The 22,964-nt window shown below is 55.4% G+C and overlaps 9 protein-coding genes across 9 annotated transcripts; 4 read left to right on the top strand and 5 right to left on the bottom strand.

The window, feature by feature from the left end:
• Positions 1 to 1,723: 1,723 nt before the first annotated feature.
• Positions 1,724 to 3,259, top strand: BDZ99DRAFT_567771 (uncharacterized protein; the record flags this gene model as incomplete). The annotated part of the gene is made up of 2 exons (XM_033727725.1): positions 1,724 to 2,008; positions 2,102 to 3,259. 2 exons carry the CDS (start codon positions 1,724 to 1,726, stop codon positions 3,257 to 3,259), a joined length of 1,443 nt encoding a protein of 480 aa, XP_033581046.1.
• A 1,261-nt stretch (positions 3,260 to 4,520) lies between these two features.
• BDZ99DRAFT_459812 (uncharacterized protein) lies at positions 4,521 to 6,172 on the bottom strand. Its single transcript, XM_033719242.1, has 4 exons — positions 6,082 to 6,172; positions 5,741 to 5,976; positions 4,689 to 5,662; positions 4,521 to 4,634 (listed from the first exon to the last, which is right to left on the bottom strand). The coding sequence occupies exons 1-3, from the start codon at positions 6,103 to 6,105 to the stop codon at positions 4,723 to 4,725; spliced, it is 1,200 nt and encodes a 399-aa protein (XP_033581045.1). The 5' UTR covers positions 6,106 to 6,172; the 3' UTR covers positions 4,521 to 4,634; positions 4,689 to 4,722.
• A 115-nt stretch (positions 6,173 to 6,287) lies between these two features.
• BDZ99DRAFT_459811 (mitochondrial zinc maintenance protein 1, mitochondrial) lies at positions 6,288 to 7,039 on the top strand. The gene is made up of 3 exons (XM_033719241.1): positions 6,288 to 6,401; positions 6,460 to 6,642; positions 6,707 to 7,039. Exons 1-3 carry the CDS (start codon positions 6,335 to 6,337, stop codon positions 6,805 to 6,807), a joined length of 351 nt encoding a protein of 116 aa, XP_033581044.1. The 5' UTR covers positions 6,288 to 6,334; the 3' UTR covers positions 6,808 to 7,039.
• Positions 6,973 to 8,106, bottom strand: BDZ99DRAFT_506861 (uncharacterized protein; the record flags this gene model as incomplete). Its single annotated transcript, XM_033724200.1, has 1 exon — positions 6,973 to 8,106. The coding sequence occupies one exon, from the start codon at positions 8,104 to 8,106 to the stop codon at positions 6,973 to 6,975; it is 1,134 nt and encodes a 377-aa protein (XP_033581043.1).
• Positions 8,107 to 8,622: 516 nt separating this feature from the next.
• BDZ99DRAFT_486102 (uncharacterized protein) lies at positions 8,623 to 9,964 on the top strand (the record flags this gene model as incomplete). Its single annotated transcript, XM_033722755.1, has 4 exons — positions 8,623 to 8,826; positions 8,880 to 8,914; positions 8,967 to 9,288; positions 9,344 to 9,964. The coding sequence occupies 4 exons, from the start codon at positions 8,623 to 8,625 to the stop codon at positions 9,962 to 9,964; spliced, it is 1,182 nt and encodes a 393-aa protein (XP_033581042.1).
• Positions 9,965 to 11,609: 1,645 nt separating this feature from the next.
• Positions 11,610 to 13,289, bottom strand: BDZ99DRAFT_554322 (uncharacterized protein; the record flags this gene model as incomplete). The annotated part of the gene is made up of 2 exons (XM_033727121.1): positions 11,831 to 13,289; positions 11,610 to 11,708 (listed from the first exon to the last, which is right to left on the bottom strand). The coding sequence occupies exons 1-2, from the start codon at positions 12,998 to 13,000 to the stop codon at positions 11,610 to 11,612; spliced, it is 1,269 nt and encodes a 422-aa protein (XP_033581041.1). The 5' UTR covers positions 13,001 to 13,289.
• A 2,159-nt stretch (positions 13,290 to 15,448) lies between these two features.
• On the bottom strand, positions 15,449 to 17,355 carry BDZ99DRAFT_459809 (pyruvate dehydrogenase E1 component subunit beta). Its single transcript, XM_033719240.1, has 5 exons — positions 17,004 to 17,355; positions 16,724 to 16,847; positions 16,384 to 16,670; positions 16,271 to 16,334; positions 15,449 to 16,211 (listed from the first exon to the last, which is right to left on the bottom strand). The coding sequence occupies exons 1-5, from the start codon at positions 17,252 to 17,254 to the stop codon at positions 15,804 to 15,806; spliced, it is 1,134 nt and encodes a 377-aa protein (XP_033581040.1). The 5' UTR covers positions 17,255 to 17,355; the 3' UTR covers positions 15,449 to 15,803.
• A 663-nt stretch (positions 17,356 to 18,018) lies between these two features.
• On the top strand, positions 18,019 to 18,939 carry BDZ99DRAFT_516696 (uncharacterized protein; the record flags this gene model as incomplete). The annotated part of the gene is made up of 1 exon (XM_033725095.1): positions 18,019 to 18,939. The coding sequence occupies one exon, from the start codon at positions 18,019 to 18,021 to the stop codon at positions 18,937 to 18,939; it is 921 nt and encodes a 306-aa protein (XP_033581039.1).
• A 924-nt stretch (positions 18,940 to 19,863) lies between these two features.
• Positions 19,864 to 22,132, bottom strand: BDZ99DRAFT_410390 (HSF-type DNA-binding domain-containing protein; the record flags this gene model as incomplete). Its single annotated transcript, XM_033716585.1, has 6 exons — positions 19,864 to 21,105; positions 21,154 to 21,223; positions 21,275 to 21,624; positions 21,672 to 21,739; positions 21,797 to 21,895; positions 21,945 to 22,132. 6 exons carry the CDS (start codon positions 22,130 to 22,132, stop codon positions 20,291 to 20,293), a joined length of 1,590 nt encoding a protein of 529 aa, XP_033581038.1. The 3' UTR covers positions 19,864 to 20,290.
• Between the last annotated feature and the right edge of the window lie 832 nt (positions 22,133 to 22,964).

The raw sequence follows: 22,964 nt of genomic DNA, 5'->3' as shown, positions 1-22,964 counted from the left end.
CCTCAGATTGAGTAGGCTCTGGGGCTGGCGACGAGGTAGGCATGGCGCCGCAGTTAGAGGTGTTTCCCGAAGCGGAGTTCATCGGATGAGCTTTTTGCAGAGAGCCTGGGGCAGGAGGCGGGGAGGCAAGCGTGCTAGCAGGTCCCTCGGAGACTGTCACAAGAGGAGGCGATATGGCAGGCGGATTGATGGACTGGTGGTGATCTTGCGTGTCTCCCGATGTTGGTGTAGGAGCTACACTTGATGGTAGCCTGAACCGCATCTTGGACACGGTTGAAAAAGGTGAATGGTTAATGCGGTGGATGGAGATGTCACAGTACAAGGTAGATGGATGGAGAGAGGTAAAGAGAGAGGTCTGGTGGAGCTTGCTGTTGTGGCGTGCTTGACGGTGATGGTGGTGTTGGCCACGTTGGTGTTTACTGTCGTGGTGGTCAAGTTGGTACGTGGAAGGTGGAAGAATGTTCGGGGTTGTGGAAAAGGAGTTCAAATAGCTGAGCTTTCCAGATCTGCCATGCTCCCCAAAACGCTCACCGCCTGCCAGTCTCCTTTATTTCGACGACACCAGTGATTGGAAGTGGGCGAAGTTCGGCAAGCAGGCGGTTTCCTTCAAGAGTCCTCTAAAAGGCGTCACTGAGCGGGCGTGTCCGACGCGGGCAGATCTAGGGAAGCAAGAAATAGCTGGATGTCACCCGTGACGATTCGCACTGGGTGCAAAGTCTAGAGCCATACGGTGTTGCGGCCGTGTGTTCAAGGTGTATGCCGTCAAGTATGAGTTGTAATCTATCATCTAGGGCGTTATAAAGCACGCCAGATCTGTGCGCCTACCCAAGCGTAAGTAACACGGGGAACTGTACTAGAGTCGAATCTACGTACATGTTTACATCGCCATCTACTTCCTGGAGCGAATCAGCAGGTTAAACCCATGCTCAAAAATGCGGTGAGTTCAAGTTAGTCTAAACACAGCAATCATCATTATCATAATGTATGTTGAGCATATGGTCTGCAACGATGTTGATCAGAGATCGGGTCAGAAGCAACTTCATGGCAGAGAGAAGTTTTCATACCTGTACTACACTCAGGGCTTCCTCGGAGTACTCAGCGTGTCCGCAAGGCCGTTGGCAATGCCCCAAACTATGAAGGCAACCTCCTTGACAATCGCACAATCGACTGCAACAGAAGCTTCCCGTTTGATTTACCGTACGGTCGTATAGCACACGCCACTAAAACGTGTATCTGCGTGTCTCTCCACCTGTTTTCCTCATCATCATCGCTTGCTGATGACCTCCAACATCACTGACTTCTCACCCAAAAGGCATCGGACGAAACCATAATTCACTAAGCGCCAGCACGACGAGCGGCTTCCAATAGGGGGTTCAGACCACGAGAGCAAGCTATTTGTGTACCTTGTTAGTGTTAGTGATTGGTCCAGGAGGCGTCAACTTCGGTGGTGCCTAGCATCGCGCACAACACCTCGCCGCTGTTACCCGCTCCGCTGTGGTATCGTAACATCATTTACTGACCTAGCTCCGAGGGCCAAGACCCGGCAGGCCGCGCCGTACAAAAGCGTCGACGTCTTTCTTTAACTCCAAAGCATTTTCTCTGCCACGCAACACCGTCTGCCACCGCCTGCCACAAAATCTTGCCACTTCGCTCACATATCCATTGAAACTGACTTCCTGTAACTCTCAGACACCCTCGTGGTCCTCCCAACTCTACTGCCGCCATGCACGATGCCCCGCCGATCCGAAAGGGAACCATCGAGGACCCGAAGTACGTCGAGGACGAGATGAGGAAGATTTGCGAGACCTTGGAAAAGACTCCTCGACATACCGGTACAACAAACTATTTCCCGCCGGCTCCAACGACTCCCTATGGGCCTGGAGAATTCCCCTATGGGGAGGGTGAGGAAGAGGAAGAAGGCCCACCCTCGCGTGGATCTGGCCCTGACCTGTCAGACTGGGATGTATTGCAGGAAGAGTGCTGTCTTGAGGGTCAGCCGTCGACACAGGTATGCGATCACCCCTATCATCATCGTTATGCGCCAGACTGCATGTGGCCTCTTCCCTCCTCTTCATCTCTTGACTAACGCACTATCCTCCAGGGAAACTCCCCCGTCAATGCTAAGATCCCCCAAGAATCATTTAATGGCCCCTGGTCACTAGCTTTCAATAAGGCCCGCGAAACCGCGCGGAACCTCGGCGGCATCGCCAAAGAAGTCGTTACATCTGCCGGAGTGGGGGGCGCCGTTGTGACCGTCTCGAAAGCCGCGCTGGTTACTGCGGCCATGGGAGCTACGCGTGCCGCTGACAAGATGGGGCCTGAGGTCGCACAGCGTCTGTATACAGTCCGCCAGACTGTTGGACTCGCGAGTCGTGAGTATGGCCCGGCTCCAGGCGAGCGTGCAGAGATGCGTGAAGCGCGGGAGAAAGCCAGAAAGGAGCGAGAGAAGAGGAAGGATGAGAAAATGAGGTTTCCTAATGGAACACCACCCCCCACGGCGGCCGAGGTTGCGTGGCAGGAGGACTATTCACGTATGACCTCTCCACGCCCGGCCTCTGATCGTCGAGACAGTCGCGCCTCTAGCACATATTCACGCCCAACGCTGGACCGTGGACACAGCCGTGCCTCTAGTACGTACTTGACCAGTCCATACTCCCGCCCAACCTCGGTGATCCAGCATCGGAGGAAGTCAACTGCTGTGTTCGAGACGCCTGCGGCTCCCCTTCTCGTCAACCAGTACACCCCTGAGACCCCCTCGCCGCTCACCCGACTTCACAGCAACCGAGTGGCAGAACAGCGCCAGCTTGATCGATCCCAGCTAAAGCTCAGCCACAGCGAGGAGCCGGAGACTCCCCTGCCTGCCCGCGTCTCCCAGCAGCAGGTCTACGAGCAGACCCATGACATCGACCCTCCCCACCGCATCCGCTTCGACGACAACACAAACCTCCACGACAGCCCGAAGGAAGAAGACACGTACAAAGAGGACCGCAAGTCGAGTCGCGAGCTAGCGGCGCCCTCCGAAGTCAACTTCGAGGAGCGGCGAGCGTGGCAGAACGAACGTGATGACATGGAGGCCCGTGGAGACCGTGTTGACTCGCGAGGTGGTTTCACAGCTGCAATAAAGTTCGTGGGCCACACTACTCGGACGCGGACGACCGAGACCGAGACTACGACGATGCGACTAGCCGCCTCGGAACCGATCATGATTCCTAGCCGTATGAATGTCCGCGATGGGTGTGTCTATCCGTTATTCCACTGATGTAGGTGCGAATCAGGCGGACATTTGATTAGCTGTGGTTCTCTGTACGGGGGGCTAAAGCACTACACACCTAATTTCCTCATAGTTGTATATCACCGCTGTAGAATTAGCAACACATGCCTAAACCAGCCTTATTTTCCCTGGACGTGACGATTGTGACGATCTCTCAGCCCGCGTGCACCTGTTTACCACCGTCCGAGTTCCTTCAGCATACCCCAAAACCCCTCCCAGCCATCCTCTTGACCACCCCGTAAACTCTCGAGGTCGCCCCAGACAGCGTCAACCAAGTCTACACAGCCATTCCACCGCACTACACTTACCCATGTTCATGCCGCAAGAAATCCAGATTGACAACCTATTACTAGGTCATAAACTCGGGCACCCGGATATACCACCGCACAGGTTCCACTCTTAGATCGCTGACACCACCGTAAGGAGTACCCCCGCTGGCACGTAGCCGGCCAGTCAAAAAGCTGCCCAATCTCCATTGCATCATTATTAACATCGTGTTCAGAGTTCTGCTAGCTCGTAGAGGTACCCCAAGCAGTGGTAAGAAAGAGAGAGTTGCCCAACCCTATGTCGCAGGACTGTACACACACTGTTAGCACAGCTAAAACCGATACGGACCAATCCCATCTTCGCTGGAACCAAGATCATGATATCTTGGCATAAGTGGGAGAACTGACCATACCCAAACGCCTCCCTGGGTCTTCCGGCAAGTCTTGGCAAGGGGCAGAACTGTAGAGCACAGAAGGCTGAGGCTAGATCATACGAGTCGAGGGTATACCCGAACTTCCCTTTCGTCCCTTTCGGTAAGTCTTGGTAGATGCAAAAGTATAGAGCGCAGAGGCCAGAGGCCAGATTGCCGAAAACCAGGGTATACCTAAACCTCCCGCCCTTCTCTTCCGGCAAACTCTTGGTAGACGCAGAAGTATCGAGTACAGAGGCCGAGGGCAGATTGCTCAAATCCAAGGTATATTAACCTCCTACTCGCCTCTTCCGGTAGCTTTTGGTAGATGCAGAAGTATAGAGCACAGAGGCCTGAGGCCAGATTGCTCAGATCCAGGGTTGCGCGAGACAGGAAAATGGAGTCCTTTACGTAATGACTCTGTGGACCGCCGTTCGCACCTAGCTGCTGTTCGTTCTGAGCGCAGGACCGTGAAACTTCGCATACTGTACTTGCAATGTTTAGAAGTAGTTCAACGCTGCGCACGATGTGACATCGTTGAGATTTGAAAACCGTTGATAGAACTTTTGAATGCTTGATTTGAATGACTGCCTGATTGATTGATTGAGTGTAAAATAAACAAAAGAAAACTAGCCTGATTGCCAAAGTGCCTACCCGCTAATATTCAAAGGACTCCCTTATCTATATCTGCAATGCACAATTAGCCAACACTCCCAGAGAAAAGATTCAGCAGAATCCCACGTATGCTTTCCCATCCCGAACTCCAGTCCGCTGCTCATGTCTTCCTCCCCGCCCCTTTCGACTTGACTCTACTCCTCGTCGACCGCGCTGGTGTGTCTGCGTCTTTAATCACGACATCCGCATCCGATGACGCGCCGCTGCTCTCGCCGTCATTGTCCGCATCAGCGTCCACGGGCCGGGGGGTCACTCCCCTTTCTTCGATCTCCAGCTGCTTTTCCAAGATACTCTGTTTCTCAGCCTCCCTCTCCTTCTCCCATGCTTCCGCCAGAGCTCCTACCTCCTCTCTCTTCTCCCTGCCGTTCCACGCCCGACACCCCGCGCACCTCCACCTCCCAACATCCTCCAACGTCCTCGTCCCAGGCGGCGCCTGTCCATTAACTAACCGACACTCGCTGCAAATCAGCGCAAGGCGATTCTTAGGCTGCGTCTCGTCTTCGCCTAGTAATACATCTAGAATGCGGTCGTACCACCTCGATTGGGTGAAAGAAGAGGCGGAGCTAGCGGTGTACTGCCTCGCTAATTCGGGAGGAGCAAACGCATTCGGTGCGAATTCAGCACCCGGCATATCTTTCGGCGGGGGAGGCGGCGGCATGTCATCGGATCTAGCATCGGATCTAGAACTAGATGGGCGAAGAGAGGCCGCAGAGCCGGGTCGCTGCGGCGTCGAAGGGAGCGAGATTCCCGGGCGTGGGATGTTGGCTGTAGGCGGTGGGGGCATATTCGTGCGCTGGCCCTGTTTCTGCGGCCCTTCAGACTTCCGCCGGTTGGCTGGGGCGTCGGAGGGGCTCTTTTCGGGTTTAGGCGGTGGCGAGCCATATTTCTCGAGGAGCTGCTGGGTGGAGTTGTATTTTGTGGCTTGCTTAAGGCGCTCGATGGTAGCGTCGCGCTCTTTGTAGAGGGAATTAAGGTAAAGTTGGGTGTTGGAGATGCGGTAGTCGTAGTAGGTTGTTAGGGAGGTGCGAACGAGATATACCCTATATGATATCCAAGATTTGTTCAGCTGGCTGTTCGATTCGCGGGGATGGATGTGGGAAGCAGAGGGCAGAGCTTACACTACAGGCCCTCCTGCCATGACCGAGTATTCCACAGTTCCCCAGCTCCGCCATCCCGTGACGAGTGTCAGGATTAGAGCAGTGAGGATGTACGCAAAGCCGGCGTATAGTGTCCACATGACGCGCACGCGCCGCGCACGCTGGCGGAGGGAGTCATTTCTGGCGGCGATCTTGGTAATCTTGATGGAGAGGGTAGAGAGGGCCTTTTCGAAGGAGGCGGCGGAGTTGTTGTCGCCCTACAGCATGGTCAGCGTCCAGCAGCCCATGAACACACAGTTCGCATGAGAAGCCTAGCATGTGCGGGCAGGCAACTACACGGACGTAGAGTGAAAAATACATACCTTCCAAGGCCACAGATTTACCATGGCGTTTCTCGTGAAGGATCGCAGCCCTCCCGGGTCGCAGAAAGAAATATACGTAGCTACGTTCGCATCGTGGGCGTAGGCTTCACCTCCCCGTTGATGTTGACGTCCGCAGCGATCAGCCCTAGGGCGGCCCGTGCATTTCATCCCTGTCGCCTCCCGATCTTTCTTTCCACGCGCTTTCTCGATGAACGCCTCATTCCATCACCACCGCCAGTCCATACAGCGCCCAATGTCCCGCGAAATGGCATTGCAAGCATACAGACACCTCCTGCGCTCCACGCGCATTGCCTTCCAAGGTCCGTAATGCCCCGACGCCACCTCCATCCCGGCACCAGGAGCTCACAAGCTATGCAGGGGATATCAATACACTCAGTGCGGCGCGATTCGAGGCACGAAGACAGTTCGATTCGAACCGTAGCGTCTCGTCCGGAAGTGAGGATGCGGCGGGCAAGATAGCGCAGGCGCAGGAGATTGCGAAGTTCCTAAGGGAGAACGTGGTGCAGGGCGAGAAGGTCGATACCGAGGCAGAGAAATACAGTATGTCAAGCGTCACTATTCAAGTTGTTGGTACGCGGGAAAGGGGCTCTAATTGGGATCACAGAGCTACGGATACACGAGCACACGGAACGAGGCGACAACGAGGATATCAAGACGGCAGGGAAGGGGAACACATTAGCAGGAGTCAAATGCTGTCAATCATAAGTTTTATCTGCCTGAGTTCTGATGTGATATTCATACATGTTGGAATACACTCGAGAGTGCTGACTAAGTCCGATTGACTTGATATGGCCCATTTCTAGGCGCCATAGAACGCCTGGCTTGACCAAAGTACCCAAAATGAACGCCAAATGTGAAGTAATGCCGCCCTCAATTGCCTGCCAGACTGGCGTACTGGACGTCATCTCCACCTGGCGGCGGCACAATAGCAGCCAAGCTGTCGAGATCCTCCTCCGGCGCAGCGGCTAAAGTACCTCTCGCACCACCAGACCCCCGCTGCCTTGCTGCAGGCGCTGCAGCAGTCCTGCCCGCTCTTGCATATTGCATCCTCTCATCCCGGTCCAGTGTATCCAGCGGCTTCGGCTTGCCCCACTGCACTCGCAACGGGCACCCTTTTACCACCGCTTTGCCTTGACACGCCTCCGCGGCTGCCTCCGCGCCTTGCCTCGTTGTGTAGTTTAGGAAAGCGCAGTGCGCCCGATGAGAGCACACAACGGATCGTAGGGTGCCGAACTGTGTAAAGTGTTTGCGGATTTCGTGCTCAGGTAGATCGTCCTCGACACCGGTGACGAAGAGCGAAGTGATGTTGGGGTCTTGAGGGGGTCGAATATCTTCCTCACTCGGCGGCAGTTGAGCAGCGCTGGGAAACCGTCCACCTCGTCCTCCGCCGCGACCTCGTCCTGCCCCTCGAGAACCTGGTGTCCCTCGCGTCCGTATTGGTCCTGGGATATGTCCTCCTCCTTCTCCGCTGGGAGCTGTGAGAGCTTTCTGGCCACCCTCGGTAGTCTCGCTCTCTTCTAATCTCCGCTGCTTCTTGTAGTAGGGCTCGCTGTTTGCCAGCCGCCTCAACAGTTCCCTCGCCTTCTCATCCGTCTTCTCATACGCCTCGACAGCTCCGCGCCCTTCCTCAATCTCCTTTTCGTGCTCCTGGGCATAGTATTCACGGTTGATAGCGCTTTCCGGGCCCGGCGCAACCATCTTCAGCGCCGCATCTCTCACGACGATAGGCAGGCCGAAGGACAGATCTAGCATGCAGCACTGACAACAGTTCTTGAGGCGTGCACAGGTCAGGCAGATGACCGTCCGCTTCTGGCGGGCGGTGCGGTCCGCCTTCCAGCGGAAAACAGTGAACGGGCGGGTGCAGATCTTGCATTCGGCGCCGTGGTCTTCCTTCAGCATCTGTACGAAGAGGTTGTCCGGAAGACAGCGCTCGCATACGGAAGGGAAGTCGGTCGACTCCCAGCCCGACCTGTTCAGGTCCTGTTTGATAGCGCCGGTGGCCATGGCGGCGGTGAGAGGGGGGTGTCTGCGGGGTTTCTGTGCTTGCGGGCTAAGGAAAAACACGGAGGAGAGACTCGGAGTAGGTGTGGAGATACGGGTGAGGCACGGGAGGTGTTTGTATGGGCCTGTGCGAGTGGATTCGTTGTACAGCGCACGGCGTAATGGGCGGTGTGGTCGCAAGCAGACAGTGAATAGGCGTGGGTTGCGGTGATGCTGGCGTCGGAGGCGAAATGGATTTCATAGCTTGGCGGGCATGGGCGCGGAAGGTGCAACCAATCAGCGACTGCCCTGTACGGAAGATCAAGTGTCACGTGATATTCCCAAAGGCCGGCCCCTGTCAGGGACGAATTAGCTCTCCACCATAAAGTCCACGGCGCTCCTCTCAACAGAAAACGAACTCTGCTTCTCTCCCCAGCCCGGACTCTGCTGCTATAATATATACACACTCCCTACCAGAGTCTCAACAATCGTACACCCATCTTCTGAGGTAACAACACCGCACCCACCAATCACACCACCATGTCTCCCATTGCGCTCGAACAGGAGGACCATGCCCGCGATGCAGCCTTCCACAAGGCCCTGCATGGCAAGTCGGGCAAGGAGCGCGCTGGCTTCCTCGCCATGATGAAGAAGGACAAAATTGCCCAGGCGGCCGCCGTCGACGAGTACTTCAAGCACTGGGACAACAAGGCCGCTGAAGTCGAGACCGACGAGACCCGCAAGGTACTATGCATAGACTGCTACACTTAGCATGCGACTGACAATTGGTTCTATAGGCACGGAGAGACGAATACGCCACTCTAACTAGGCAGTAAGTGTTTCCATCGTCTTACGCCGTCTCAATGGCTAACTCGCCTCCTTAGTTACTACAACCTCGCCACCGATCTCTACGAGTACGGATGGGGACAGTCCTTCCATTTCTGCCGCTTCGCATACGGCGAGCCCTTCAACCAGGCCATTGCCCGCCACGAGCACTACCTCGCCCACGTCATGGGCCTCCGCGACAACATGCGCGTGCTAGACGTTGGATGCGGTGTGGGTGGCCCTGCCCGGGAGATGGTCAAGTTCTCCGGCTGCAACGTCATTGGATTGAACAACAACGACTACCAAATTGAGCGTGCGACACACTACGCTGCGAAGGAGGGACTGTCGGACAAGCTCAAATTCACTAAGGGTGACTTTATGGTGCGTGCAATCCCGTAGAGGAGCAGCCAATTATGATGAGACTAATATAACACAGCAAATGTCCTTCCCCGAAAACTCCTTCGACGCCGTCTACGCCATCGAAGCCACCGTGCACGCCCCCTCCCTCGAGGGCATCTACAGCCAAATCTTCCGGGTCCTCAAACCCGGCGGTGTCTTCGGCGTCTACGAGTGGCTGATGACCGAAAACTACGACAACGACAACCCGCGGCACCGCGAGATCCGCCTCGGCATCGAGCAAGGCGACGGCATCTCCAACATGGAGAAGATCTCCGTCGCCATCGACGCCATCAAGGCCGCCGGCTTCGAGATGGAGATGCACGAGGACCTCGCGGAGCGCGACGACCCCATGCCGTGGTACTGGCCCATTGCCGGCGAGCTCAAGTACATGAGCTCGCTCATGGACTTCCCCACCGTCGTGCGCATGACCAAAATCGGCCGCAGCATCGTGCACAAGTTTGTCGGCGGGCTCGAGATGATCGGCATTGCGCCCAGAGGCACCCAGAAGACGGCCGACTCATTGGCCGTGGCTGCTGACTGTCTCGTAGCGGGTGGCAAGGAGAAGCTCTTCACACCCATGTACCTCATGGTTGCGCGGAAGCCGTTGGATGCGGCTACTGCCCTCCTCCAGGACCCCACGATCCCGGTGCCGGAATAGGCCCGTTCTTCTATCCTCTTTCGAACTGTTCATATGTCTCGTTTTTTCGCATGTTCAGCGGCCGAGTCTATCCGTTGTAGACTTGGCATCTTTAGACTGGGAGCTACCAAAAGCGCTCCTGTTCTTCGCGTCCGAGCCGGCGGTTTCCGCAGCTCTTACCGACGCGCGCCCCTTTTCCTTAAAGAAAGGTGCTTTGAGTCCTTGTTTCCAAATGCATTGTCCGGGGCCGGGTGGCCTTGGAGTGGGGAGTCTGGGTTGTATGGATGGAACGCGGGCAAGGAATAGGCTATATATGGGATGCGGAGATGTAGTAATGGATTGACTAATCACTGTACTGGATCGGATATGCACACCTTTCCTTGAAGCCGTGAGATCGAATTACACCCGACCCGCTAGCTGTCTACTACTCTACCCCTAACGTGGTTCGTTCGATTAGTTCAATGGTTTTTGGTCACGTCGACCCGGGGGGGGGAGAGGAGATTGTAAGCTCCGCTGTAGGTTAGTTAGTTCCGCAATGTACTTTTATCCCCCGAGAAACACCCAGCCTCTTAACAGAAACACGGTTTCCGCGGTTTCGATGTGGTACTCCTGCTTCACATTGTTGTCGAGGGAAGGGTGTTGGGGGGGGGGGGGGGGGTTGGGGGGGGGGGGGGAGGCTTGGGGTACGCAACGCATCCATCTAATCCCCTGCACCTGCCACACCTGATGTTCCAGCAAGCGTAGGGACTATGCGGTTGCGATTCGTTCCTTTCCGCTCACATTGACACGAAGCGAAAGCGAAAAAGGAAAACTACGCCGTGTGGGACGTGCAGCGTGCGTTGAACACCCCCTGAGATGCCAGGATAATTCGCGGTTCGATTGGTTGATTTTTTCACTCGCTTTTTTACGTGGGGAAGGGGTAACGCAGTGTGACACACGCAGCGTCCTTGTATGATGGCTGTTGAATGAGATCGGCGCGGAGTGAGTCGTTGCTTTTACTTGTGTTGTTATAGGAAGTGTGGGTTACGTGGTGGAGACGCGGTGTAGGGGTGCGCCGTTTTTTTTTCTAGAGTTCCTCGACGTCTGACAAATGGAGAGTGATGCGGTTAGATTCTTTACTTTTACTTGCATTACTGCGGGAAGGGTTATGTTCGGTGGGGAGGGAAATACATTGTATGCGGCCTGGCGTGAAGTAGACTCGGCTTATTAAAGCTCGGGGCGGTGGAGATCCGGGTAGGGGGCAGGAGGGGTGCTTGGATGGGGTTTTATGATATATCCAGCCGCCAAGCTTGATGATAGAAGTGAGTAACAGCGCTGGGTTGTGGTCCTCTATTTGGTTCATTCAGGACTTGAGGGTTTGGTACGGGCACTGTCAGAATATAAATACATGTAGGACGGAAAAGCTTATCAACGGATATTGTGGACTCATGACGTAATCCGGAATTTGAAGGAGGAACGTAAATCGGTCATATTCAACCAAACCTGTGAGCTTGGTTACGTCTCAAAGGGAGGCGGAGTGGCTTCGTGTGGATCTAAACGGAACGTCAGCGCGTCCATTTCTTAAGACGATAGAGAAGAGAGTCAGGGTGCATAGGGGTTCTCAGACACCGAGATGTTGCTCACCTTACAACCCCATTCCGACAATTCCCAGTACTGCAAATTGATGTCAATCAACACCCCGCTCAACCCCCTTCAACGTCCCAACCCCTAGATACCTCAACTCTCCAATCGCAAGCTCCAGTTCATTCTTCGCAGCCTCAAACCCCTTTGAACACACAAGTCAGCATCACTTTGGCCAACATACCCAGCATCTCCTCCAATCCACTCTTCCCCAACCTCGCACAACCCACGTGTCAATTCCAAGCGTAAAGAAAGAAAGAAACTCACCTCACATCCCCCTCCCTCCACCTCCTGCCCCTCTTCATCCTCCTCCCATCCCTCCCACTCCCCAACTAACCCCACCCTCTCCAACGCCCTGCACTCCCTCCTCCGCTGAATAACCCCCCACAACAAATCAAACGCATGCACGTATCCCTCAACACGAACTCTGAGAATCCTCAACCCCCTCGGCAGCAAACTCTCCAGAATCTCCGCCTCGACATCCGGCCACCGCAGCTCCAACTCCTCTACCCCACACCCCTCCGCCCTCAGCAAGCCATGCAACCTCGCTAACGTGGGAAACGAAGGCGTAGAAGCCACAAACATTCGAAGTATTCTCAGACTCGCCCCATGCGCCTCCCCTAGCGCCGTAAGTAGCGACGGCGTGAGCACGGACGGCCTCGCCGCCGACTCCTGGATCGAGAAGGCGGTTAGCGGGGGCAGTGTTGCCAGAGCGGCCGCGAGCGCCTTCTCGTCGCTATTGAGGAGGTGGTGCTGGCCGTACGGCCGCGCGGCGTGCGAGACGTCTTCTGTGACGAGCTCAACCTCCGCGAGGGACGGGAGCTGAGCCAGCACGGTGAAGGCGTGCGCGGTGTGGTGGTCGCCGAAGCCGACGAGGCGGATGGAGCGGAGGTGGGGGAGGGAGAGAAGGAATGAGAAGCGTTGGATGGACTCGTGGAGGGTCAGGTGGGTGAGGTTGGGGTTGCAGTGGGGGAGCAGGGCGCAGAAGGCGTGGAGGAACGAGCGGTAGAGGTGGGATTGTAGCTGGTGTGGTGTCCAGCGGGCGATGGAGAGGTTGCGGAGGCCCGGCAGCTGGCGGAGTGCGAGGGTAATGCCTGAGAGTTCCTGCTCGTATAGTTCCCAGCAAAGGATGCCGGGGAGGGGTGCTAGGGAGAGGATGGGGGTGAGGTCGATGTCTTGGAGGTAGAGGGTGATGGCGAAGACATTGTGGAGGTGCTCGAATTGGACAAGGCCAAGCCATTTGGAAAGGCTGGACTGCGAGGAGAAAGTCAACGGTCTCTTGAAGAGCAGGGGGTAGGATTCGGCATATATCTGCCGGCAGACGCCCAGGAGGTTGATGTCACTGTTGGGCGCTAGAAGGACGGCGGCGTATATTTGCTCTCGCAGCTCTGCGGGGAGGCATAGGATCGGGGAAGGCTGCAGTGTGCAGGAGGACATGGCTTGGGTAGTATAAATGCAAGATATAAATAGTTACTACGAGGAAAGAGGGAGACTAATCTGAGGTGGATTTGTGCGTTCGGAAGCAGGCAGCGAAGAGAAACGATGGCAGCATGAGGACAGCAAGGCGGATGGCAACAAACCGGGGGATATGAGGGGACGACTCGGCACGACTACCAATATTGATAAGCTAAACGCGACGGTAGCTGAACGTCAAGCAACTCCTTGACAGCCACATCTTACCGCCCGAAGACGCCATAACGAGCAAGATCAAGGCCTCAAGCCAATCGCAATGGCGCCCCTACTAAAAAACAGTTCCATACTACCTTTAAGTCCCGCAAAGGCGGCTCGTGACGCTAGGGTAGAAGACTCGAGTCCCACGGCGTCCAGCGCCACGACCGGCATTAGGACCCTGACTTGGAGCGGCCATACCCGCAGCTACAGCCCGGAACTGGCTATCTGCACAAGCGTCCCCTCATTAGGTGTGCTAGCAAGGGAGAGCTAGGGAACGCAGGGCTCGTGAACTTGTAGTGAAGAATCATGCATATCGAGGCTAGGAAACCCAAGCCGATGGCGTTTCAAGGCGCGGAAGAAACGGCAAAAGCATGCCGGCTGAACGACAAGCCCTCCGAGCATAGCGACTGGCCGCCGACAAGGTTACGACGATAGAATAGCTGGAGTTCGGAGCTGGTGGAGTGCATGCGTATCTGCACAGCATGCTGAGGCTTGGGCTGAGGAGCAACAGAGCTACACTGACCAAACCTAAGCAAGCGAGGTAGTTGCACGAGGCACGCGGCGGCCATTGGGATCTGCGGCATGTCGTCTATCTGATCTGGAGAAGCTCGGTAAGGCTGGTGTGGATGGTGGACGCACAAGACGCTGCGGCTTGGCTGCGGAAGGAGGGTAACAAATGTGGTTGTGAGGAAAATCGTACGATCTCAGACCATACTCTCCTCCTTTTTCAAGCCATTGACGTGGCCCAGTGACTTTTGCGTCCAAACCGAGCATTGGTCGGTACCCAGCGACAATGTAACAGGCTGGCAGGCCGTCGTGCGTCTACGCCGTTGTCGAACCGAGGGACGTTTGCATCGTGCCCCCTGCGGGCTGGAGAAGGCTTTCTGCGGGCGGAGAGATCCGTCCATGGCGGACATGACCGGCGAGCAGTGCGTACAGTGGGGATGGACTCGCAAGGGCCCGGTTTCGCGGCCGGATCCCGATTCCAGGCCAGAGAACGGGGCAGACCGAGCATGTCCGGGTAGGACGAATGATGACTAGATCGGTGAGCAAGAAGCGAGACAGCGTGCTAGGAAGGCGCAGACTGAGACCGTGGTGGCCGTATGCCAGCTCTCGCGTTAGACTGCCACTGAGCACAGAGGCGTGGAGGTGGGTATAGTTCAACGCCATCATGATGCAGGCGAGCGCTTGATGGCAGGTGCGTCATGATCGAGAGGTCTGAGCGGTCCGATTGGCATCGTGCGGGTTCTGAGTGTGTGCAGACGGGGAACAGAGAATGTCAGGATGGGGGAGGATGCGAGTAGCTGAAGAGAGACGGTTGGCCTCGAGGTCATCGCACTGGAATCTGGACCGCGGCCATTTCTAGAACCTTTCCGCTTCGAGCGCCTGCGCCATCCCTCCGGCCTCGTGGTCCTGGAGTTGCGAGATCGCACCCGGCCGGCATCCACGAGCCGCAAAGGACCACAGTATTTGGCATGGTGTTCGGGCGACGACAGTCTGGAAAAGAAATCCACGACGCCAGATGCCCTCACCGCATTCTGCAGCCCAAATCTTCAAGCTCGCAGCTCTTGTCCTCATCTCCTGTCCTCATCTGCTACCCGCACTTTTTGCCCCTCGCCGCGTCCGGCCTCGCAGTCCCACGCTGCACGTAAGTGGAATAGTGTTTCTGCGCGTGAACCGGCACCGCGGACTTTCCTGTGGCACCTTGGCGCTGGGCGGAGATCTTCGGTTCCAGGCCTGCCCGCCTGCAACGCCTCCACGCTGTGCTGCAGGAGCCACAGCATACCATTTCACAAATGGCACTCGTTTCCCCAGTCGGAGCCTGTCCGTCTAGCAGTGCCTCGGACGACACCGAGCCGCAGTGGGATGATAGTTGCAGGCCCCTAACAGCTTGACACATGCAGTCAAGCCCAATCCAGATGACATGGATTTGATATATGTGCTGTTTGCATCTTGCATTGAAAAATGGTCGGAACACCCCCTTGTTTAGGTAGCGTATCCATGGGCATGGCGACGAAGTGTGCTTTGTTGTAATTGCAGCACATAGCTTTGACACTATGTTGCCCGATGAGTTGGATTAGGGTTAGGGTTAGGTGTGGGACGCCGCAATGTGCTCCGACTGTAGAGCACTGGGAGCGCATAGTGGCCACGTGCGATGACCCTCCAAGCGACGTTGATCAGTGCATGAGGTGCAAAACATGGTAGAGGGCAGCCGAGAGAGGCATTTTCGAGTAGAGAGCGTTGCTTGATTTGTGGGAAAGCAGTGACAGCCCACGGCAACTACAAACGAGCTGACTGCACCATGAGCAAAGTTACGCCAGCTTCCTGCACCCTATTTCAATGCAACGCCCATTTCCTTTTCACGCAAACTCAATAACGCACTAGCAATCACTCCAATCAGTCCGAAATCGGCCCGCGCTCCGGCATGAGTTAACAATTATTGACCGCTATGCTGCCGCGACCAAGAAATGAAATCTTCCGAACAAACAGGAGCATTAAAAGTACAGTCCAAGCACCCTACACATCCACAAGCCAATGGATCTTTTGATACAGCGTGAAACCCCCGCCTTTACACCCGTAGCAGCTTGGCAGCGTAGTTCGCTATCAGTGTTTCGCTCGGGAATGCCATCTGTTCCAGCTTCTCGGCATATGGTGTGGGCACTTCCGCGCCAGTGACACGGACTGGGGGTGCCTCAAGGTAGTCGAAGGCGTACTCGCAGGTGAGCGCCATGATCTCAGCCGCTACGCCAAACGACGGGAATCCAGACTCAACAGCCATCATGTGGCCCGTCTTCTTCACAGACTTGACAATGGTCTCGACGTCCAGCGGCTTGATTGACCGGAGGTTGATCACCTCCGCCTCGATGCCGTACTTCTTCTTCAGCTGCTCAGCTGCAACCAGAGATTGGCCAACGCAGCGAGACAAGGTCACGATGGTGAGGTCCGTTCCAGGGCGTTCGATTTTAGCTTTGCCGAACTGCATATCTGATTAGTATGTGGCGTCCCCCATAACTCATCTGATACTGGTTTACATACTGGAATGACAAAGTCGTCCTTCTGTGCCTCCTCACTCATTGGGAACGAAAGACCGTATAGCAGCCTGTCACGCGTCAGTTCAGCTCCTCTGAAACTTGCTTCAGGATCCATACTCGTTCTCCAAAACGACGACCGGGTTGGGGTCCCGAATAGCAGCCTTGAGCAGCCCCTTAGCATCCTCCGCGCTATATGGCGACACGACTTTCAATCCAGGTATGCTTCCGTACCACGCGCTGTAGTCCTGGGAGTGCTGTGCAGCCACACCCGACGCGAAACCGTTGGGACCGCGGAATGTGATGTTGCAGGGCTGGATACCGCCGGACATGTAGTGCGTCTTTGCGGCAGAGTTGATGATCTGGTCAATGGCTTGCATGGCGAAGTTGAAGGTCATGAACTCGCACTGTTGGTTCGTGATTAGCTTACTATCTATCTTCAGGGCCAGAGATAACATACCACTGGGTGCAAGCCCGCAAGAGCGGCACCAACGGTCAGACCAGCGAAGCCAGACTCGGTGATGGGGGTGTCAATGACCCTCTTCTCGCCGAAGCGGTCGAGTAGGCCTTTTGTGACCTTGTATCTTGAAGGCGATTAGCGCCGATCTGCTAGGGTCGTAATATTCACATGGAAATTGTTGACAATGCATGGACGGACTCGGCGAGAGGGTTCCATAGCGCCAGAATCCCCCATATAGCGGCGATTGACGCGCAATTGGATGCCCCGGAGGTGTACTTACGCTCCGTTGTACTGCGCGACCTCCTCGCCCATGATGAACACCTTGTCGTTCTGCTCCATCTCCTCGGCCATGGCCTCGTTCAGGGCATCTCGCACCGTCATCTCCTTGACACCGCTGGCGGCGGCATAGTTCCGACTCCTGACAATCGAGGGCAATGAGGTCGCCGGGCGGAACGCAGGTCGTAGTGTTGGGGCCGATCGCGTGGCTGACAGCAGTCGGGCAGCAGGACGGAAGAGGCGGGCGGCAGACATGGCTGCTGTACAGTTCGCGATGGAGAGGAGAAAGGGGAGGACGAGAAGCAAGATTGTCCGATGGGATTGAAGAGAGTGATGAAGGTCGGGAAACAACTGGAGTGAGACGTCTCGATAAATCGGCTTCCCCGACATGTCCGGAAGTTTTGTTGAGGGTCCAAGCTCCCATCATCGCCAAAACAGTTTACATCTCCCATCTCAAGCCTCCTCGTGCCGCGGCCGCATCCCTCTACCATAGTCAGTCGGTTGCAGGCCCGATTACTTCTTGTCCCAGGCGAGAGATGCGCATTATTTCGGCCTTACTGCTATGACAGCCTCCGGAGGGTTTGGCTTATTGCTTGCTCTTATCCCAATCATGCTTCACAACTTCAACGACATGCACAATCGCTGGGAGACTTGACATCTACTCCAGCTCCTCCTCCCTCCAATTGTCGCTTATAGTTTGAAGCAGCTACAATATGAATTTGCTCCATTCAGTTTAACCAAGGGTTACTCTTAGAGTTCACCAGCACTTCTTTGTTAATGCACTTATCCGTTTGTGGTTGGCAACTGAACGCCTTCAAAGAAATCCACATATCTGAGCTCTATGCATCCTTCGACACCTACAATCGGGCAATGTAAGTATTGGACACCTCGGCCGTTTGCATCATCTTTCTTTCAGCGTCTGCATTATAGTCAACGTCTCTTCTCTACTTCTACCGCCTCGTCATTCCCTCTGCCCTCCCACAGCATCCTCAGCCTCACAATCCCCATTCTCTCCCGCCATGGCCCGAGAATCCCACAAAAACTTCGCCAACACCGGCTTCCGCAGCCACGACACCAACACACTCCGCTTCACCGACTCCACAAAAGGCGGCACTGCCACCTCCACTTCCTCAGTCACATCAGAAGACCCCCTCGACTTCCTCGACACCATCCCCCCAGAGGAGCTAGAGCCCCCCTCCTCCCCCTTCAACCTCGACCTCAACTCCTCGCACTGGATCACCGCCGGCTGGATCCTCGCCGTCGTCATCTTCCTCGCCAGCCTACTATACAGCTACAGACCCAACATCCGGCTGCACTTCCCCCTCGCCGCCTGCGGCTACCGCACGGACCACTTCTCCTTCCTCGGCGACACGCCCGCCGAGATCCTGGGCTTCAGCAAGGAGGCCGTCAAGCTCTACGACATCACCATCGCCGCTCGCGCGCCCAATGTCACGGCCTCGTTCGATGACTTGCGCCAGCTCATCGTCGAGCGCCACGCGGCGCTCGAGGCGTTCTGGTTCCCGCTCGTCTCGCGGCCCGACACTAAGAGCGGGCTGAAGGACGCGCAGGTGGAGTGGATTGTGGAGAGGCTGGACAAGGCGAAGGCGGAGTTGCTGAAGCATGTTAACGCCGTGGCGGCCGCGAGGGGAGGGTGGCACATCCCTTTCCACACGCCGGTGACGCGGCAGTTGACGGAGGATGAACTGCAGATTGCGGCACGTGAGGGCATGCCGGAGGAGTGGTTGGAGCAGGAAAGGGAGAGGTCGAAGGCGGCAAGGGAGGGGTGGTTCCACTCGCGGCCGATGGCGGGGCCGTTGACAGAGGAGGAGTTTTTGGCGGAGCAAAGAGCGAAGTTCGTGCGGCCCTTGGCCCAGGAAAATTGGCTGGCGGGAAGGAACTCGAAGCCTGAGGGGTTGAAAACGAGGCCGGTGGGAACGTAGGCGATAGACGATGAAGATGGTTTGGTTTAGTGTGGGCGTTGTGGGTTTCTGCTATAGTGTTGGGGTGTGTACTTGAGCGTATAATCTAGCTCGGGGCGCTTAATAGGATTGGGATAATCGACTTTGTGAATTTATGGCCTTCTGGTCATCTCTCATACGCATCGTATACAACTTTTCCCCCCCTACAAAACTTTCTCGATTGTAAGGTAGGTTCAAGTAATGAATCCAACTGCGCGTCGAGTAACAGTTTGGGGACGCTGTGTGCCGCACTGCGTACCCTTCCCGTTGCAAAAGCGAGTAAAAGCAACGAATCGAACCGCGACTATCCTGATTTCTTAGTCATTGGGCAGGGAGTCGAATACGTTGTGTACCACGCCGCGTGGGGCCTTCGCCTCTGACCGCATACTTCTTCATTTGCTATACGTCGGGTCAGGGGATAAACACGCTGCGTGCCCTTCCCGGAGTGAATACGAGTAAAAGCAACAGATCGAACCGTGCATATGTCTGTTTGACAGACGTCGAGTAGAACTGTAAGGACGCTGTGTACCACACCGCGTGGGGCTTTTCCTGGATAAACGTGAGTAGAAGTAACGAATCGAACCGTAGATATCCTGATTTCTTCGTCATTGGGTGGAGGGTTAGGTACGCACCACACCGCGTGGGGCCTTCTCCTCTGTGAAAGTGAGTAAAAGTAACGAAATGAACCACAAGTTCTCGATTTGCTAGATGTCAGGCAAGGGATAAAATGTGCGGCGTACCACACCGCGTGGGCAAGTATCGACTTTCACAGGTAAGTATGATCAACGACAGAGGGGCCAAAAATATCAAGAATCAAAAAAGCAACGAACCATGTTCCATTTTTAGTAATCTCAAATGCCATGAGGATCCCAATTGGCAGCATACACAGACATCCACAAACATCGCGCCGATCTTATCTGTCCCAATCCAAGCAGAAAACCACAGCCAAAAAGCATGCCACACCGCTATCCGCTCCATTCGCAAATATTGAGCCAGGAAAACTCCATTACATTCCGCCCAAACCCATATCAACTGTCCAACCAAGCGAGCATCGTTGGAAAACGATAGCAATAATTAAAAAATGTTAAAGGACGGAAAAATGCGAAGGTGAGAGCCACATCCGACCCAATATTTGGAAATGTCTCAGATTAACCTCCATCCAGCTCATTGAAAATCCAATAGCGACATGATCCTTTTTTTTAAAACGAGTTAAGGTATGAAGAACTGCTGAAGCACAATCGTGACACTGCGAAAATCCGACGAAGTGAAAATTTAAGTGCGAAAATCATCGTACAAGTACAGCCTCTAATCTCAAGGCCGATAAAGGCAGGCGTCATTGCATCCGCTTCCGTTTCCTAGCATCGGGGTCTTGCTCGTCCTCGTCGGCCCTTTCGGCAGTCTCGGCCGGGTTCAGCAAAGAGTGGACGTTGCTGGCCATACTTGAGCGTCGTGTTGGTGGGCCAGAGACATCGATGCCTTTGAATGGATATGCGCGCCCGGGAAGCGACCAGCCGCTCTCAGCGCTAAGGTTAGAGGGCCCTGCATCGTTCCCAAGCGGAGGGGTTGCCTGGCGAGAACCTTGCGGGCGAGGGTTGCGGGGCAGTTCGTACTGTGCTAGTGCATCCCGGATCTGCTGGTCGCCACCGCTGATAGGGGTCCGGTGCGGCGATGACGGCCATTGGGACGAGTTCTGACCGGAGGCATACGGTGAGTGAGTTGGTGGTGGTGGAGGTGCTTGCCAGCCGTGTAATCGGATGTCGGCTGATGTGTGTCGCCTGTACAGATTGTATGGTGGAGATGAAGAACTAGATGAAGCTGGATGTTGGATTGGGGGCGGTGGTGGCGGCGGGGGTTGGTGCACTGGAGTTCTCGCGGACGACGGAGAATAGGTGCCTGTTCCTATCGAACCATAGCGGCGGGGCGATATGGCCAGATGTGCTGGTACGGGAGGCCTGAAAGGTGCTTGGCGAGAATTGGCGGCGAGTGATGCTCTTCGGTGGTCGTCCTGAGGCATTTGGCGCGGGGAAAGTGGTGGCGCATTATCAATTTGCATGAAATAAGGTGGCCGTGCTGAGAGGGGCTCCCCTGGTTCCTCAATCGCGCGGAGCATTTCTGATTGTTTTGCAATCTCTCGCTGCATTGCCGATACTGTAACTGTGAGAAGGGCACACGCATCCTGGGAGAGAAGTCACATACCATCTTTGTATATTTGATTCTCCGGATCGTGAACCATTGCCATGATATAGTTCGTGAGTTCGTGATTCCACTGCCCGTCATCAGTAAAGTCTTTAGTTAGAAATGTGAGTGGTGAACGTACCTGGTGACATTTAATTAGGCCCTCCATGACAACTTGATACTTCTGGTTGAGATATGCATAGCTGTCTTCGGCGCGATTCATGCGATTGGTCATTTCGTAATATCCATGTTCAAGCATACCCAGTCTTGATTCGACTGGGTCGGGCATGGGCTCCACCGGAACCCCGGCGGGTGGGCCTGTGGGAACCTTCGGACCTGCAGAAAAAGAATCTCGGTGAATAAGAGCATGTCTTGAGGCGCGTCGTTTGATCTCTCGCAATCCGACCAGATCTCCTCGTTTGAAGCTTCCGTTTCCATGCTTGAATTCCCAGAGTGGCGAGTCTGGCGAGCCGGTATGAAAGACATCGCTCACTAAATCAGGGTTAGAAAAGATCTGTGATGGTAGACTGGATTCTTACCTTTATGGAAACCATACATGTTAAGTTGGCGAACGAAAGAAGAAATATTGGTATGTTTGAAATATGATCTACAGAATGGGGTTAGATATAGTAAGCTAGAGATCAACCATCAACCATCAACGTACGATAAGACTTTTGAGAATTCGCTGGAAGGTGACATGACAAAACTTTCGTTAGTGTTCGACCATGAGATTAGGTGCTGGATACCCTGGTCCTCAAGCATGCTGCGACAATGTTAGCGGAATTTCAACGGGGGGATCTCGCTAGACTGACTTGTATAGCTTGTGGATGAATGCAGTTTGGACAACCTTCGGCTGTTGAGCTGCAGCGGCAGCGCCAATCGCCGTGGAAGCGTTCCCATTCGTCGCGCTTTCGACGTCCCCGTTTGTGCCATTGCGATCACCAACCGGGCTACTGAGAATCGGGGGCCCCATGGTCGGCATCGAAGGTGTCACGTCCATGGGATCTCGCGGGGGTGTGAGGGACGAGGCGCCCGAGGACGAAGGCAGGATGGGAATCGATTTGTGCATGCCTTGGATGTGAGAGTCTGCCGAGAAAGGACTGCGCCGGATGGACTCGGCGGTAGAGGCCATGTTTTTGGATAAAGATGATGCGTTAAGCCAAATGCGCCCGCAAGTGGTCGTGTCGTCGGCCGTGAGTCCTGAGAGAAACGCTCAGAAGATGCGAGGAATTCCGCCGCCGTGTCCAGTGCCGGGCCTGGTCCGCCGTTTCCCAATATGCAGTTATATAGCTCTAGTAGGCGCTGGCGGGCCAGAGAATGATGCTCAATGATAGGATGCGTCGCGCGTTATACCATAGTAGGGAGCCGGGCTTGTGGTGGACAGCGCAGTCGCAGGGCGATTGAGCGGCTCATTCGAGTTCTCGTCGGGCGATAGCAGGCAGAAGAATACTGGTGCGGGGGCTCGAGGTGAGGGTGGACAGCGCTCGGGCTAGGGGTATCGCGGTGGTTTGGGAAGGTGGAGGAGCTCCGTCCTTTGTCGGCTGATGATAGGGAGGTGGGCGTGCGCTCCCGATCGAGCTGGCCCGCAGCTGGCGCAAGCTCGACGCGGCAAGCTGGAGGACAGGAGGATAATAATGCAGACGGGCAGCGCAGCAGAGTGGATGCGCGAGCTGGAGAAGCTGCGGTGGAAGCTTGGCGGCAAGGCGTTGGGGGTTTGATGGATGCAGCTTTCGACCGACCCACGGCGGCGGAATGTTGCGTTGCGGCGCAGGCACGGGCCGACGACTGGAGAGGTCAATCAATTGGGTTTGCGGAGACGCCCTGTGCCTGTG

Source organism: Mytilinidion resinicola (assembly GCF_010093595.1).
Source record: "Mytilinidion resinicola strain CBS 304.34 unplaced genomic scaffold BDZ99scaffold_4, whole genome shotgun sequence".
Taxonomy (NCBI): Eukaryota; Fungi; Ascomycota; class Dothideomycetes; order Mytilinidiales; family Mytilinidiaceae; genus Mytilinidion; species Mytilinidion resinicola.
The sequence above is the reverse complement of the archived record's forward strand: the minus strand, read 5'-3'. Positions and strand labels throughout refer to the sequence as shown.